Source organism: Scyliorhinus torazame, chromosome 1 (genome assembly GCF_047496885.1).
Source record: "Scyliorhinus torazame isolate Kashiwa2021f chromosome 1, sScyTor2.1, whole genome shotgun sequence".
NCBI lineage: Eukaryota > Metazoa > Chordata > Chondrichthyes > Carcharhiniformes > Scyliorhinidae > Scyliorhinus > Scyliorhinus torazame.
This window is the reverse complement of record NC_092707.1, coordinates 349068791-349084195: the sequence shown is the minus strand read 5'-3', so window position 1 is coordinate 349084195 and position 15405 is coordinate 349068791. Positions and strand designations below refer to the sequence as shown.

Here is a 15405-nt window from a genome sequence, read left to right as displayed (position 1 = left end):
GCACATCCTCCTCGTGTGTGCGTGGGTTTCCTCCGGGTGCTCCGGTTTCCTCCCACAGTCCAAAGATGTGCAGGTTAGGTGGATTGGCCATGATAAAAAAATTGCCCTTAGTGTCCAAAATTGCCCTTAGTGTTGGGTGGAGTTACTGGGTTATGGGGATAGGGTGGAGGTGTTGACCTTGGTTAGGGTGCTCTTTCCAAGAGCCGGTGCAGACTCGATGGGCCGAATGGCCCCCTTCTGCACTGTAAATTCTATGATAATCTATGATAATCTATGATAAGGCAGTTGCCAATTAGGGTTAGTTTTCATTTTTGTTATTTATTATTTATTCATTTTTTGTTTATAAAATAGGTCATTGTTATTTGTGTTGTTATAATATTGTGTAAAGGATGCACAATGTACTGTGTTGGTTGACCAAAAATTTTCAATAAAATATTTATTAAAAAAAAAAAAGAGGGAGTGCATTTCAGAGAACATGTGAAGAGCCACAGCAGGGTGGTGGGTGGATGGTTGATGTGGTGGTGGGTGGTATGGCCAAGTAAGTCCTCACTATGGTTCATGGAAGCCCCCAAGATGGAGCTATCTGTGCCGGTTTTTATTTTGTATTTTTGTCACTTTGGATTTAGGGGATACATGCTTACAAAGAACAATACAGTACAGGAACAGGCCCTTCGGCCCTCCAAGCCTGTCCCGGAGCCTTACTTCCTACAAACGTCAGGACAGATCATGTATCCTAGAGAGAACTGGGTTCCTTGGAATTCGTATCTGTGGTTGGTGTCTCTAGAGTTGTTCGAGTATGGGGAAATGTACGATGGCGCACACCTGAGTATGGTCTTGACTTCTCTTCTTCAATATTCTCTTGGCTGCAAGGGTAGTGGCAATGATTGGGTGGGTTAGGGCAGGAGTAACTGTGTACCTGGGTCAGACAGAGGGTTTGTTGGGTGGTGGATTAAGTGACGGCCAGTTGAAGGGTGTCTTGATGATTCTTCGGGTTGAAGGAGGCATGAATCCTCCAGGGACAGCAGGGCTGGTGCGCTGCCTTGAATGTGTTTAGAGAGGAGTGAAGCTCGTTGTGTAGTGAGTCTTGGCATGATGTGGGTATTCTTGGTTTACTGACTCTGATGTGCGAGAGTACATGGGGCCGGACCAGTGGCTGGTATCACGTTGCCTCCTTATGCTTGGGATGTTCCTTTTTGGCCGGGATGGCCTGAGAGGCTGAGTGAGGTTTTGAATGAGCAGCTAGTCCCCTTTTTTCCATCTTTTTGTGAGAGGCTTGTGCCAGGGGTTCATGAGCTCATGGCTGTGTTCTGGTCTCTATTACCCTGAGACCCTCTGCTCCTGGCACTTTCCTTTTTTATGCTGTCACGATTAGTGTGTTGGGAGGCGCTGACTGCATTGATTATAATCAGAATCTACTGAATGAATATCTACTGATCTCTGTAGAAGTGTGTGGAAAGATGATCATTCTGTACTGTGCTGGAGTTTTGGGTTTTATTGCGTCTGGTGGGTATATGTGAAATATCCTTTTAGAACTAGTGCCCTTGCAAATTTTTCCTGCAATTTTTTATTTCAGTTATTGTGGGGCTAAAGAACAGGACTGGCTCCTGCAAAGGCCCAGGCACGTCTCGTATCCGAGCAAAGGATGCCACAATGTGTTATTGATGCCTCTGGTATGACTGGAGAGGAGGGAATTATGTTCTAGTGCGCGCCCTAATATAGAGTGAAGATCTTATCCCCGGACTCTCATGGGCAATGAGAGCATTTGCCGCGTGGGAAGGTGTTTTCATGGCATTAACCTCCTCTCCCTCATTCTGTGGTATATCCATTGATACATATGGAGGCACCGAGTTAATGATTACATAGAACCAACTGTATTGTTGTTCTCCTGTCCTCTTCTTTATTTATGTATGCAGAGACATTTTTGTTGTGCTGTACCAATCCTGAAGTTTGGTTGTGTTATTTGTTAAAATGGAAAAACTTTATTAAAAATATATATTAAAAAGAAGACAAAGGACTTGATGTTTTATAGGGTATTTTGAAATAAAGTAAATTTTTATTGGACCATAGGGCCCATCAGTAATTTATCCAGGTGTCCACCCCTGAAAAAATGGTACAAAGTATGAGACTTTGAGAGGCCACAGTGTAGTTAAGTGGTGTCGAAGAAGTCTTAATGCAGACCCCATCCAATACTCCTAAGTGGTTTGAGAGGTCAAAAAAATGTGAGGCACTGATAAAAGAACGAAAAGGAGAAAGAGTGGTTCGCCCACCCCAGCCGTCTTACCTGATCTGGACTGGTCAGCATTACTTGTCACAGTTGTATGCTCCTACTATATAACTATTGCATTATATCCTTCTTAAATTCTGATTAAACTCAACATACCCACCATAATGGTTGCAGTTGTTCCTGGTTGAAAGATTTAGATTTAGTACAGAATTCTAATTTCCCTTTACATTGGCAATATTTATGATTTTCAGCAGTTATGACAGCTTATTTTCAGTGAAACATGATCTCCCTAATCACACATTGAAAAATATTGTGAGGCCTAAAAATTCCAGCGTAGAAAGTAGAGTGGAGAAAAAATGTTGTTTTTTTTATTCGTTTTTGAGTTTAATATAAATTATATCTTTGTGAGCCAAACTATAAATTGTATTGAATAATGTGCTAGACATCTGGCTTTGAAATTTCAACAAGTCTGGGTGAAAAATGGTCTCAAGACATAACATTTTTACTAATACTCTTGGAGTCTAGTACTGGGGCCAGGAGTCTTATGTAAATGACATTATCTGGCAACAGTAATATTCACTCACTTCTCTCACTGCACTGTAGAAGATCTGTATGTTAGCATTAAAATGCAGCAAAATTACTGTTTTAACCAAAGTTATTGGTATCATTTATCACTTTTAAAGCAAACACAGGAATGTTCCAGACTCCGTATTTCAAAAAATGGCAAAAGTTTTAAAAGTTTATCAAAAAGGTGGCATAAATTTGCACTGTTAACTTTATTACACTCTCCATATTGTGCTGGAATGGGCAAGTAGTGATGTACCAATGTACCACTACCATGATTAGTTTGGCAGGGAAGCGTACTGGCATGTCAGACAGCCATTTTGAGGACGATAACTCTGGGAAGGCAGACTTAGCAGTAGAAATGATCACCTATATTTTTTGCCTTAAATATTTCCTTCTAAACATGAAAGCCCTCTGGGGAAAAATGTCAATAAGAAGAATATTAAGGATCGGAACTAAAAATATGGAAAGAAAATAAACATCAGATGCAGAAATTTCAAATTGAGCAAAACAGCAGAGGGGTCAGTGTATGCCAACACACAAGTCAGTTAAAAGCGGCATGTGCAAGCAGATGAGGCCATAAATCCTTTGCTTTGTGAAAGACTACAAAAACAAAGGTTGAACTTGTACTGATTTTAAGTTAGGCCGCATTTGGAGATATTCATGTAAGGATAGAAAAACAATTGAAAATATGCAATATAGATTAACTAGAATATTGACAAGAATAAGGGATTTCAGTTATAAGGTCTGGGTAATTTGGGGCTTTTTTTTTTACAAAAGCTGAGAAAATCTGAGTGACCCAATAAAAGCTTATGGTTATGAAAGATTATGGTCAGGTAAGTATTAATCGATTGCTTCTGTCTGGGTATAATATAAATGCAAGAAAAGGAGGTTAAAAAATATATTTGTACACAAGGTGGGTATAATGTGGAATTCCAAAGAGAACCCGATTGAAGAAGAGTCCAGAAATTATTTAAAAGGGAATTAAATTGTTGTTTGAAAAAGGAGAATAAAAATTGTATAAGGAGGAAACTGAAGACTGAAATTAGACTAGGTGTTTCACGTGAAGATAAATGTCTGCACAAACTTAATTGACCAAATGCCCAACATCTTAATTGTAATTTTCAATGATTCTCCACCTGTGCATGGCTAAATGTATCCAGAATTATTATTCAAGTAATTCAACTTGGAGATTTAGCAAAATGAAATTTTTCCAATATAGAATGTATCACTCGTTCTACTCTTTTTACGTTGTTCCAGTTTTAGTATAGGTTGTTGAGCACAATAGCTTTCTTTATACAAACACCCTAGATCAGCATTTGCTTATGTCCCCTATAAAAACACTTCCAACTACACGGACAGAAATATTAAAGTATTAATAATCAACTGATGTAAAAAGAATAATGGACATATTACTGCCTTAATCTTGATTTTGCTATTGATGGAATCAATGCACATCTTAATGGGAATATATACGATTGTGCGCAGCCTATTGGTTTTCCATGATTTTATGGTGCTAGTCTAGACCCCAAAATTGTTAAGATCTGGTTAGGGACTGTTAAAAGTGGACAAAGTTTGAGATTCAAGGCATTTGCTCAGAAAACAATGCTACAAGATTCCATGGGTTCTGAATAAATAAAAATATACAAGGTGTTAAGATCCCTGACATTACCCAAACACTTGTTATGATACTGGACAAAACACCAAACAATTTTTTTAAAATTTGTAAGTTGTAATTTAAAATGAGTAAAGAATACTTCATCACAGAAGTCACTGTAAAATCAGTACAGAAGACTCTGACCAATGTTAAAAGAAACTTTAATTTAACACAGAATTAACCACATTAACATAAAACATATCTTTAAAATTATCAGTTAAATAGCTCTTAAATAAAAGGAAAAGCTTGAGATTACTATATATACCTGCTACTAACTCCAACTAAGCAACCCAAGCAGTTCAAATGTCACATAAATAAAACTGACAGATTACTTGCTTAGCGACGTAGAGACTTTTGGAAAGAGAGGTGGGTCCTTTCAAGAGCAGAACCAGTACACCTCTGCTCAATCTAGCAACATTTGGGAAAACAGCTGTTCAACTTAAAATGCTTCTATCTTGTCAGATTCAAATCTTATGCAAACTGCAAAACTACACAAGCCTGGCTCCTCCCATTAATCACATCAGCAGTATCCCACTAAGATGTCACATGAACCACTTAGCTAGGAAATACAATCGCTCGTGAAATTATCTACACTCCAGGGAATCTCCAGTAATCATAACAATGTTCCATTAGCCCTGCATATATAAACAAGTAAATGGTTAGAAACCATAGTTTCCTCACTTTTTACGACTTCTTCATTACAGCTTTAGCAGACAGTCTGCTTAACCCAGGTTCTTTAATAACATTAGTGCAATAAAGATGTACCCTAACCCAGGTATTTAAAAACCTTACTGCAACAGATATAAAATACAATATATCTCAATTTCCACATTCATCACAAAGATCAGAAACTTAAAACAATTTACAATATTTATCTTATATTCTCAACGTTCAGTGTAAATATGAGGTACGTGAATTAATAAGCTGTGGTTGAATACACCACATTGTGGAAGTGACTAAAAGAGAGTCCATGGTTTTCTCAACAACCCACCAAGACTTCAGTGAGCCAACCAGTCTCTTTGAAACTCTTTCTCACGAGGGATTCCCGTCTTCACCTTCGAAGATCTCATTGTGGAATTCTCTGCAACTCAGGTGACTTCAACGATGACCCGCCTCACAGGGTTTCAATCTCATCTCCCAAGGTTCTATTCCACTGGAATCCTGAATCTGCACTCAAGTACCAACTTTAGTTTTTCGGCTATTCCGAGCAGAACATTAATGCTCCAAACAGGTATCTTCACTCCAGTGCCCCGCAGCATGGAGTCGCCAACAATTCCTTGGATCTTTAAGACTTCTTCTGAGGTGACTTCACGCAAAGTCTGCTCACCACAGCCTTTCGCTGATTTTTAAACTTAATGGAACTCTTTTTGCTCTTTCCCCCCCCCCCACCCCCCCCCCCCCCGTCTGAGACACGTCTTTTGGGATCTTTCCCTATTTCCTTTGAGTCTTCTCCCTATCCTCTCTCCCTTCCCCTGCCTGAGGCACTTGTCTTCAATGGTGTTCCACTCCCAGTCACATGATCCATATTTTCGTGCCATTTCCGTCTATGCACAGGCACATTGGGGCCCGACCTCAGCCCAAAAAACTCAAAATGCCAAACTGCATGTATGCAGCCCTACACCCGTGCAGCTTGGAGGAACATTGTTTTTACTTCCAAAGAGAAAGTGCTGGAAAATCTCAGCAGGTCTGGCACCATCTGTAGGGAGAGAAAAGACCTAACGTTTCGAGTCCAGATGACCCTTTGTCAAAGCTAAAAGACAGAGAAAGTGGGAGACATTTATACTGTGAAGTGAGAATGAAAGATGAGTCATAGCCACAGAAACCCAGGGAAACAGGGTGCTAATAGCCACAGAAACTAAGGGGAAAGAGTGCTAATGGCAGTCCCCAGAGAGAACAAAAGGTGTGAAAGGCCAAACAGCAGAGAAATTAACATCAGAGGGTAAATTGTGACAGATGCAGATGTGGGGGGAAGGGAAGGGGGAGGCAAAGAGGAGAAAGGGTAAGGAAAGGTGGATAAGATGGGGGGGGGTACATATATATATATATATATATATATATATATATATATAAAGAAAGACAAAAAAGAAAGAAATGGTAAAAGACAGTTAAAACAAAATGGAATGAAAACAAATGGGTCGAGGTGGGGTAGAGCTAATCATCTGAAGTTTTGGATTCGATGGTGAGACCGGAAGGCTGTAGCATGCCTAACCAGAAGATGTTAATAGTTTGGGCTGCTAAAATGCTTTCCATTAACAAGTTTTAAAGACAGTAAGTTGCAGCTCTCCCCATTTTATGAAATATGTGTTCATAGAGTGTAAAAATCTAAAGCAGCTTATTTCATTAGGGTACTGCAAGGAACTGTTTTAAGATTGTGAGGTTTATATTTTTTAAATCATGAAGTTTAAAGTGAATACGGTGCTCACAAGCTAGTTGGCATGAAACGTGCTGAGCTTTCAGTGACATGGGAATACCTTTCTGGTATTGTTTTTGATTTAGATCCTGTACGCCTACCTTGCACTAAGTTACTACACGCAGCTGCCTAGAGGCAGCAAGGTTAATTAGTTCAATACATGCTGCAAACCGTAATACAATAATTTAAAAAAAATAATAAGCCAACAGTAGAAATTGTAAATTCACATAGGAGCCTTATTCGAATTAGAGGAAAGCCAGATTCTTCGGAAACTTGATGAGGCATGAACACCTTGAGGATTGGAGGCAGATTTAATTTATTAAAATGAAGGAAGATTATCTTAGGCCATTAAACTGTGTTATATTGCCATAAATTGGCAACCATTTGAAAAGTCTGTCTTATGCTTTTAGCGGTAGAATAATGAAAAAATATATAATTAATTGCAATGTGCAGCTCTTAAGCCATGGACTATGTGGTTCTTTATACTTGATTAGAGAGGCCCACAAATCACATTACTTTTACTGTTCTTAAGCTTTGTTAAGGAGAAACATGCAAAACTTAAAACAAGGATGTAATTTGTGACATATCTAAGTTCACATCCAGACCTAGAATATGAATTTTAGATGCAAAATTTCTGCTGTTATTATTACAAGTGATTGTAAAAGGAAAAAGTGGAAATACGGCCATTGGCAACGGTCAATATTGTGGATTATTTTCCTTCCCCCAAGCTCTGATGATAGCACTTGGTTGAAATTGTGATTGTCCGCTTTTATTGATTATGCAATAAAACACGAGGCCCAATTTTAACTCTAGGCAGCAGTCCTATGGATAAGAGCTGAAGCAGGAGGGGCAGCTTGGTGGCGCAATGGTTAGCACTTCTGCCTTACGACGCCAAGGTTCGATCCTGGCCCCGGGTCACTGTCCGTGCGGAATTTGCACATTCCCTGTGTCTGCGTGAGTTGCACCCCCACAACCCAAAGATGTGCAGGATATGTGGATTGACCACGGAGAATTGCCTCTTAATTGGAAAAAAAAATTGGGTACTCTAAATTTACCGAACAAAAAGAGCCGAGGTGGGCAGTTAACCAATTTGACCAGCATAAGGCATGAGAAATTCTAACATTTAAACCTCACAGCAAAGCCTCATTCAATCTACTGGCTGGAACTGGTAGCAAACAGCACCTGGCAGGCAGACATAAGTAGAATGTCAAACAGCAGAATATCAGTGTCAGAAATTGAAGGAACGGTCTCTGTAATACTGGTTGGGATGGGGTTCTGCTTCTCCTGGCTTCACAAGGAAAGTATAAAACAGGCAAATCAGAGACCTTTGGAACCTCTTCTAGCCTGGTTTCTCATTGGATTGGCCTGACAAGAAAACCATGACAGCTTCCCCAGCAGGTTTTGAATTAAAATAACAATTAGATCAATTATGTAATTGGAATATGATCGGCTTATTTAAAGATGGATCCCACAAGCTCTTTCTCTCTTGCTTATTTTGATGAACATGCGATGATTGAAATAAGAGGGAAGACATAAGAGTCCTTCCTGTTTATTTCCTTTGCTCCCATTTCTTTCATGTTACTTTATTATTTTGATTCCGTGGATCCATAATCGAAATGTACTTTTAAGCAGAAAACTCAAAATTGAAGCAACCTGCTGGTCGGGACACTTGGTTCCCAGGTTATGTTTCTGGAAAAGAGAATCCATGGAATCCCTACACAGTGCAGAATGACGCTATTCAGCCCATCGAGTCTACACCGACACACTGAAAGAGCACACTCGCTCGGCCCACTCCCCATCCCTATCCCTGTAACCATGCGCATTGATCAATCCACCTAACCTGCACATCTTTGAACACTAAAGGGCAATTAAGCATGGCCAAACCTGCACATCTTTGGGCTGTGAGAGGAAACCGGAACACCGGAGGAAACCCACGCAGACACGGGGAGAACACGCAAACTCCACACAGTCATCCAAGGCCGGAATCGAACCTAAGTCCCTGGCGCTCTGAGGCAGCAGCGTTCAGACTCCTCGGCACAGAGTGGCTCTTAGGGACCAGGTTTGGCGGGAGTCGGGTCGATTGGTTGGCTAGTAACCGGTGGGTTGGCCAGGGACAGTGTTCTGCCTGACAGCCATCAATGATTGGTTCCTGCGTGATGTTTTCTGAGAGAACTGGGCAGAAAAGAGTTGGAAGGCTTTGGAATTGAAAGGAACGCTTTCTCTCGACAGTATACTGAAATGAAAAAACTGATTTATTGTTCTGAAAGCACATCCTTTGCTGTGAACTTGGAATGAATCCGAGTCTGCAGAGAACACAGACAACCTTGCCAGAGAAAACATCTCAAGCCTAGAAGGAAGAAGGATCAAAATAAAAGCTGAACTTTTGTGGCCAGTTAAAATGGCCAACTCCCGATTTAGAATGGCTAACCCCGATTTAAAATGGCAAACGGAAAAGGCTGATGGGAAAATCAGCCAACAGGACTAAAACAAGCAGCTGCAGGTAAAACTGTGTATTCGCCTCTAGGAAGGCCAGACAAGATCGATACCTGCATCCATCAGCACAACAAAACACCAGCCATCTGAATATTAATGAACAATCCCCGGGAACAACGTGCAACATTTTAGACACAAAGCCAACCCAGACTTTTCGGCGCCAACAGGAGCCTACACAAAGGGAGGTGAACAATCACCCCAAGACCGCCCATCGATCAAGGAATCGCTCCAGCATTAGAGAATATCAAACCAAGTGATTGGGACAAAGTCCAATCACTTGGAACCAGGTACAGGGTCCGTCCCGAAAGGCGGGAAGCCCCTGGGGACTATAAGAATAGAGTCCAAGTTCAAATCGACCCTTCGACACCCCTTCTTCTTCCACCGCCCTTCTGCTACCCCTCTGCAACAGCCGCTCAAATTGTAAGTCTTACTTCAACGCTCGCTACGGGATAGGCGCTCCTAGCTATCGATCTGTACCAGCTTCGAATCCCGCAGGCTCAGAACCCAAACGAAAGGCCATTCGTTTCCCTGACCTGGTGGGCCATTTCCAAGTTAAGTATTAGCCTGTTAGTTGTAGGAAGTAGCTTAGACATAGAATTTATGCATGAGTATTGATTACTGTATATAATAAATGTGCGTTGATTTAACTCTTACTAAGCGGTGTGTTGGATTATTGATCATTACTCGGACTTGAACCACGTGGCGGTATCAGAAAGATACCTGGCGACTCAAGAGCAAAGGTGATAGAACAGAGCAATTAAACTAAGGCTAAAGTTAACGAGCAACACTTTATAGTCGCATTCACCGGAAATCATCCCAGTGTGTGTGTGAATGCGTGTGTGTGATGTGTGTGTGCGTGCGGTAGAGATAGCGGGGGTAGTTAGGAAGTGTGGGTTGGAAAACGGGTATTGGATAGCCAGTTACATTTTCTGTTAGTTTAATCATAATACTGTACATAATAAAAAGTGACTTGTGTTAAACTTGGTAACTGCAATTTATTGGGCTCAGCCAAGGACCTTGGTTATTTTAAATAAAATCTCATTTTACCTGTGTTGCGACTCCGGGTCAAGTGGGGCTGGAATTGACCGTGCACTAGCCCAGAGTGTTGTGACAGGTTCAGCAGGTAAATCCCAAAGGCAATTTTAAATGCCTACATGGGGAGTAAGGTTAGAATCCAGTGGTAAGTAATCTTTAAATTGTAATGGTAATGTATCACGAGGTGGAACTATAAACATAACATTGTACATTACATCAAAAATAGTGGGATACCTCATAAACATCATGCGGCGTTCTTTGATCCAACCCCGAGTAAGGTTAATTCCAGTTCGCAGAACTAAGACAAAACTTTGCCTCAAGATAAACGCGATCATATGGGGAAAACGTATTTAAACTTTCCAATGTAACTAAACATGGTTTCCAGACAGCAAACACACCTGACATATTGCCATCCCCCATCCACGAGGGCAAACCAGATCTTTATATTTTACCTTCAATGGAGACAGGTGGTGAGTTACAATTCATTATCTGGTGGCCCTATTTTTGAGAGGGATAACCCGAGTGTCTTGAACTATCTGGCCTTTTGCTGTTGACCAGTGCCTCTCGCTGATGAGCAATGCACAGACAAAGCATTTTAAATGAAACTGTAAGTCTTCAAAATTAATTCTACAAACAAACTCACCCTGTACTACAATTAGCTATTATTCTATATAATGTAAAATATTGATATGTGGGCAGTGAAATGACCCTCAATGACTCAGAATATAATAAATATTATCTTGCAGGACAATGTTTATGCTAGTCTGAAATCTAATGGTCCTTTTTTCATAAGCAACTTGCAGCATACATTTTCTGACTCAAGCGAATCCAAATATTGGAAACAATGCAGTACGTTTAGTTGACATTGAACGCTTTGCTAGCGGAGGTGGTAGAGGCAGGCAGGATAGCATCATTTAAGATGCATCTAGACAGATACATGAACGGGCGGGGAACAGAGGGAAGTAGATCCTTGGAAAATAGAAGGCAGGTTTAGATAAAGGATCTGGATCGGCGCAGACTGGGAGGGCCAAAGGGCCTGTTCCTGTGCTGTAATTTTCGTTGTTCTTTGTTCATGTACGAGACACCAATTTAATGATTGGTAACTTCCAAGCTCCAGGATGTCATATCTGGGATGTTCCCCAGATGCTCTGGGAAGTTCCCAAGAAAACTTTGTACTGGGAGGCATCTGAAAAGACGATTTAAATTGTGAATTCCGGATAACTCCAATTATGTTAGATCAATACTTACCCCAAAACAGAAGAATTAAAACCAATTCTAGCTTCCGGGCAACAATTGAGCTGTTCCACATTGATCACAAACCCCCTTCCCCTACCGAACTCCCACATCCTCCCACTTGATTCTCCCAAGCTATGGGATTTTCCCAACAGCACTCCACCACCAACAAGGCCTTGACCAAATAATCCAGAAACAGGAGTTCAAATCCCACCATCTACATAGGACATACAGTGCAGAAGGAGGCCATTCGGCCCATCGAGTCTTCACCGACCCACGTAAGCCCTCACTTCCACTATATCCCCATAGCCCAATAACCCCTCACTAATCTTTTTGGTCACTAAGGGCAATTTATCATGGCCAATCCACCTAACCTGCACCTCTTTGGAGTATGGGAGGAAACCGGAGCACCCGTAGGAAACCCACGCAGACACGGGGAGAACGTGCAGACTCCGCACAGACAGTGACCCAGCGGGGAATTGAACCTGGGACCCTGGCGCTGTGAAGCCACAGTACTAGCCACTTGTGCTACCGTGCTGCCCATCTGTGTTGGATAATTTAGATTCAACTAATTAAATCAATTTGCAATAAGCTCGATCAGTAATGATGACCATGAAACTGTTGGACAGTTGTAAAACTCCATCTAGTTCACTGCTGTGCTTACCCTTTCAGAACTATATGTTACTTTAGATCCACAGCAAATGATTGACTCTTAACTGTCCTCTGAAAAGGCCTGGCACAGCAAAGCTACAGCAATAAACTATAATCCACTTTCAAGGCGGTGGCTCATTGCCATGTTCTCAATGACAATTATGGAGGACCAATAAATACTGTCTTGCCAGCCCACATCCCATGAATGAATAAAAAGTATAGAAATGGCTATTTCAACTATAAATTGGAACGCCATTGAAGCATTAGTATCTTGTTTAGAAAATTAAACTCTCCAATAAAGAAGCATATATAAACAATACAATTCACAAAAAGACAATGGGCCAAATTGTCAGTTATTGACTGATCTGATGCATATTTCTAGTAATTTCTGTTTTTACTTTGGAGTAGAGTTTTAGCAGATGTTTCCCCCTTGTCCTTTAGAATTAACATGAACACAGCATATTTAAAGCCCATTGAGTCACATTAAAAAAAGCAAGATAATGCCTTTACAGTTAAAAGAATAAGCCTCAACTTTTCACACTGCAATCACCTGGAAGTTCCCTTCCAAGCTACTCATCATCCTAACTTGGAAATATATTGCTGCCCGTCACTGTCTCTGGGTTAAAATCTTGGAATTCCCTCCATAACAGCACTGTGGATGCACCTACACAACACGGACTGCAGTAGTTCAAAAAGGCTTTCTCGAGAGCAATTAGGGATGGGCAATAAATGCCAGCCTAGCCAGTGATGCCCACATCCGGTAAATGAATAAAACATTTTTTTAAAACTTCTGATTAAAGACAAATGATGGAGAGTTGTCAAACATTTGTGTGTCATACATAAATAATGCTTTGTGGTCATGCTCTTCAAGTCACAAATGCAACCAAAGTTTTGGTGCCAAAATCCCAAATCAGCATAGTAAGTAAAAATATTGTCCAGTGCTTCAAAAAATTATTAAATTAACTAATTTTGACATCGCTAAATCAATACATAAGCATTTTCAATTTCATATTCTTTATCCACAGCAACAGCTTTTCAAGTGAACAAATTAATTGTACGCATTTATGTATGGGTATTTTCTACAGAGCCTCACCTTTGCCAGGTGACGTTTTCCTCATGGAGGCAGTCTGATCTTCGGATAAGGCTAAGCGCCTCAGTACATCAGCCAAGGCTGCTTTCAGCACTGTGATCTCATCCTCCTGCTGTTGGACCCTTAACTCAAGGGATGAAAGACGGTCTTGGACATCAGATGTACTTGCACCAGAGATGCTATCATCTAAAAAAGGAAAGAAAACCAAGCTAAAATCTTCTGAAAATTTACAAAAATGAATTGCACGAAACAAGTTCAGAAATTAATACCCACTATCCAATGAAGGAAGATTAAAGAAGCTGGGGTGAATATTAGGAAAAATGCAGCTGGGTGAGCCAATTGAAATTTTGAAACATTTGTAATTAACTCATGAAGGTAGACAAACTGGGAGAGTTTTAAAACTTGGGGGATATAATAATAATCTTTATTAGTGTCCCAAATAGGCTTACATTAACACTGCAATGAAGTTACTGTGAAAATCCCATATAAAAATCAGGAGAAAAAGAGCACTCTGTGGGAACACAGTAATGGTTTTACTCGTAGCGGCCGTAATCTGGTGGCCACAATCAGATTTTCACAAACCATTAAATTCCCAGCAGCAGAGGTCCTGCCTGAGAGCTGTTAGCTAATCACAGGCCCACCAGTGTCAGCACATGGCAACAGAATTATTATGGGATTCCAGGCGAAAAGGTGAGTGAAGGTGGATTGAGGATCCACAGTGGGGGTCACAGGGTGGTGAGGCATGGCTCTCAATGCCCTCAAGTAAGAGACCGCCTCCTCTCCCCTAACTATGAGGCAGCAGCAAACCCCAAATTGTTTGTTGGGCAACCTTCAGAGGGTGCGGGAACATCTATGGCCTCCATTAAATAATGGGCCACCATTAAATTGTGGTGGGATCAGGGAACATTATGTCAGCTGGCTCAGTAATTAATTTAACTGTATCGTGGTCACTGTTCTCCAGCCGTCACAAAAGTGCAATATATCCAGGGAGGAGAAGAATATTTATTTTCTGTCTTTAGACTAGAATAATGCTGAATTTGAAAGCAATTATTGATGTACAAATACTTACTCTGAATATCTGATTTTACTATTGAAGTCACTTTTTTTGGAAATGGGTATAAAATTGTATGATATCTCCAAGTACCTCTACAACGTCTGGTGACCCTCTCCGTGATGGTGAATGCATCGCACATTTCCTCCCTAGTCCCAGTATTTTGGGAATTTAAACAAATTAACCCTGTGAATGAATTTGCTTTTAGTTCTGTTAGCTTGTTCAGAGCTTCTATTCCATTTATATTAAATTTGTTAATCTTGACCATTAATCCTGGGAACTGCATGTTCCTCATGCATTTCTTGCTGAAAACTTTGGGGAGGGGGGTGAATACTTATTTCGCATATTTCTTTTTACCTGATTCAATTGTGCCCATTTGTATATTTTATAGTTCCAACCTCTTGCCTGACTAATTCATTTTGGGATAGGTTTAATACTTAAATAAAAAGTCAAGTTTAAACTGAATTGCATCATATATTTATTGCGTGTCAGCACCCTCATCACACTGCCTTCATCAAGAGGAATTCTAATAACTGAAACAAGACTTTGAAGTTCTGAACTATCACATAACTGTGGCCATATGGATAAAGGAAGTTAATTTTGATACTCTGATTAGGGACACTACTGGATATTTACATGCCTAGTGTGTTTAGTGGAATATATTTTCCTAAAAGACAGATTTCTGAACATGGTATTTTAAGTATTTTTTTTTAGGTTTTCAACATCTGGGGCGAAATTCTCCGGAAACGGCGCGATGTCCGCCAACTGGCGCCCAAAACGCCCGCGCCGCCTTGTCCCGCCGGTAAGGTAGGTGGTTTAATTTACGCCGGCGGGACAGGCATTTTAGCGGCGGGACTTCGGCCCATCCGGGGGCCCGCCAACCGGCGCGCCGCGATTCCCGCCCCTGCCGAATATCCGGTGCCGGAGACTTCGGCAACCGGCGGGGGCGGGATTCACGCCAGCCCCCGGCGATTCTCCGACCCGGCGGGGGGTCGGA

The 15405-nt window shown here is 41.0% G+C and overlaps 1 protein-coding gene across 6 annotated transcripts in view; it reads right to left on the bottom strand.

Moving 5' to 3' along the window:
* The window catches only part of LOC140425871 (echinoderm microtubule-associated protein-like 4), a 371640-nt gene that overhangs the window by 180364 nt on the left and 175871 nt on the right, over window positions 1–15405 (bottom strand). For all 6 annotated transcript variants that reach the window (XM_072510261.1, XM_072510260.1, XM_072510258.1 and 3 more), the window contains exon 2: window positions 13361–13543. In XM_072510261.1, the coding sequence (XP_072366362.1) occupies window positions 13361–13543 (183 nt within the window). The remainder of the gene's footprint in view (window positions 1–13360; window positions 13544–15405) is intronic.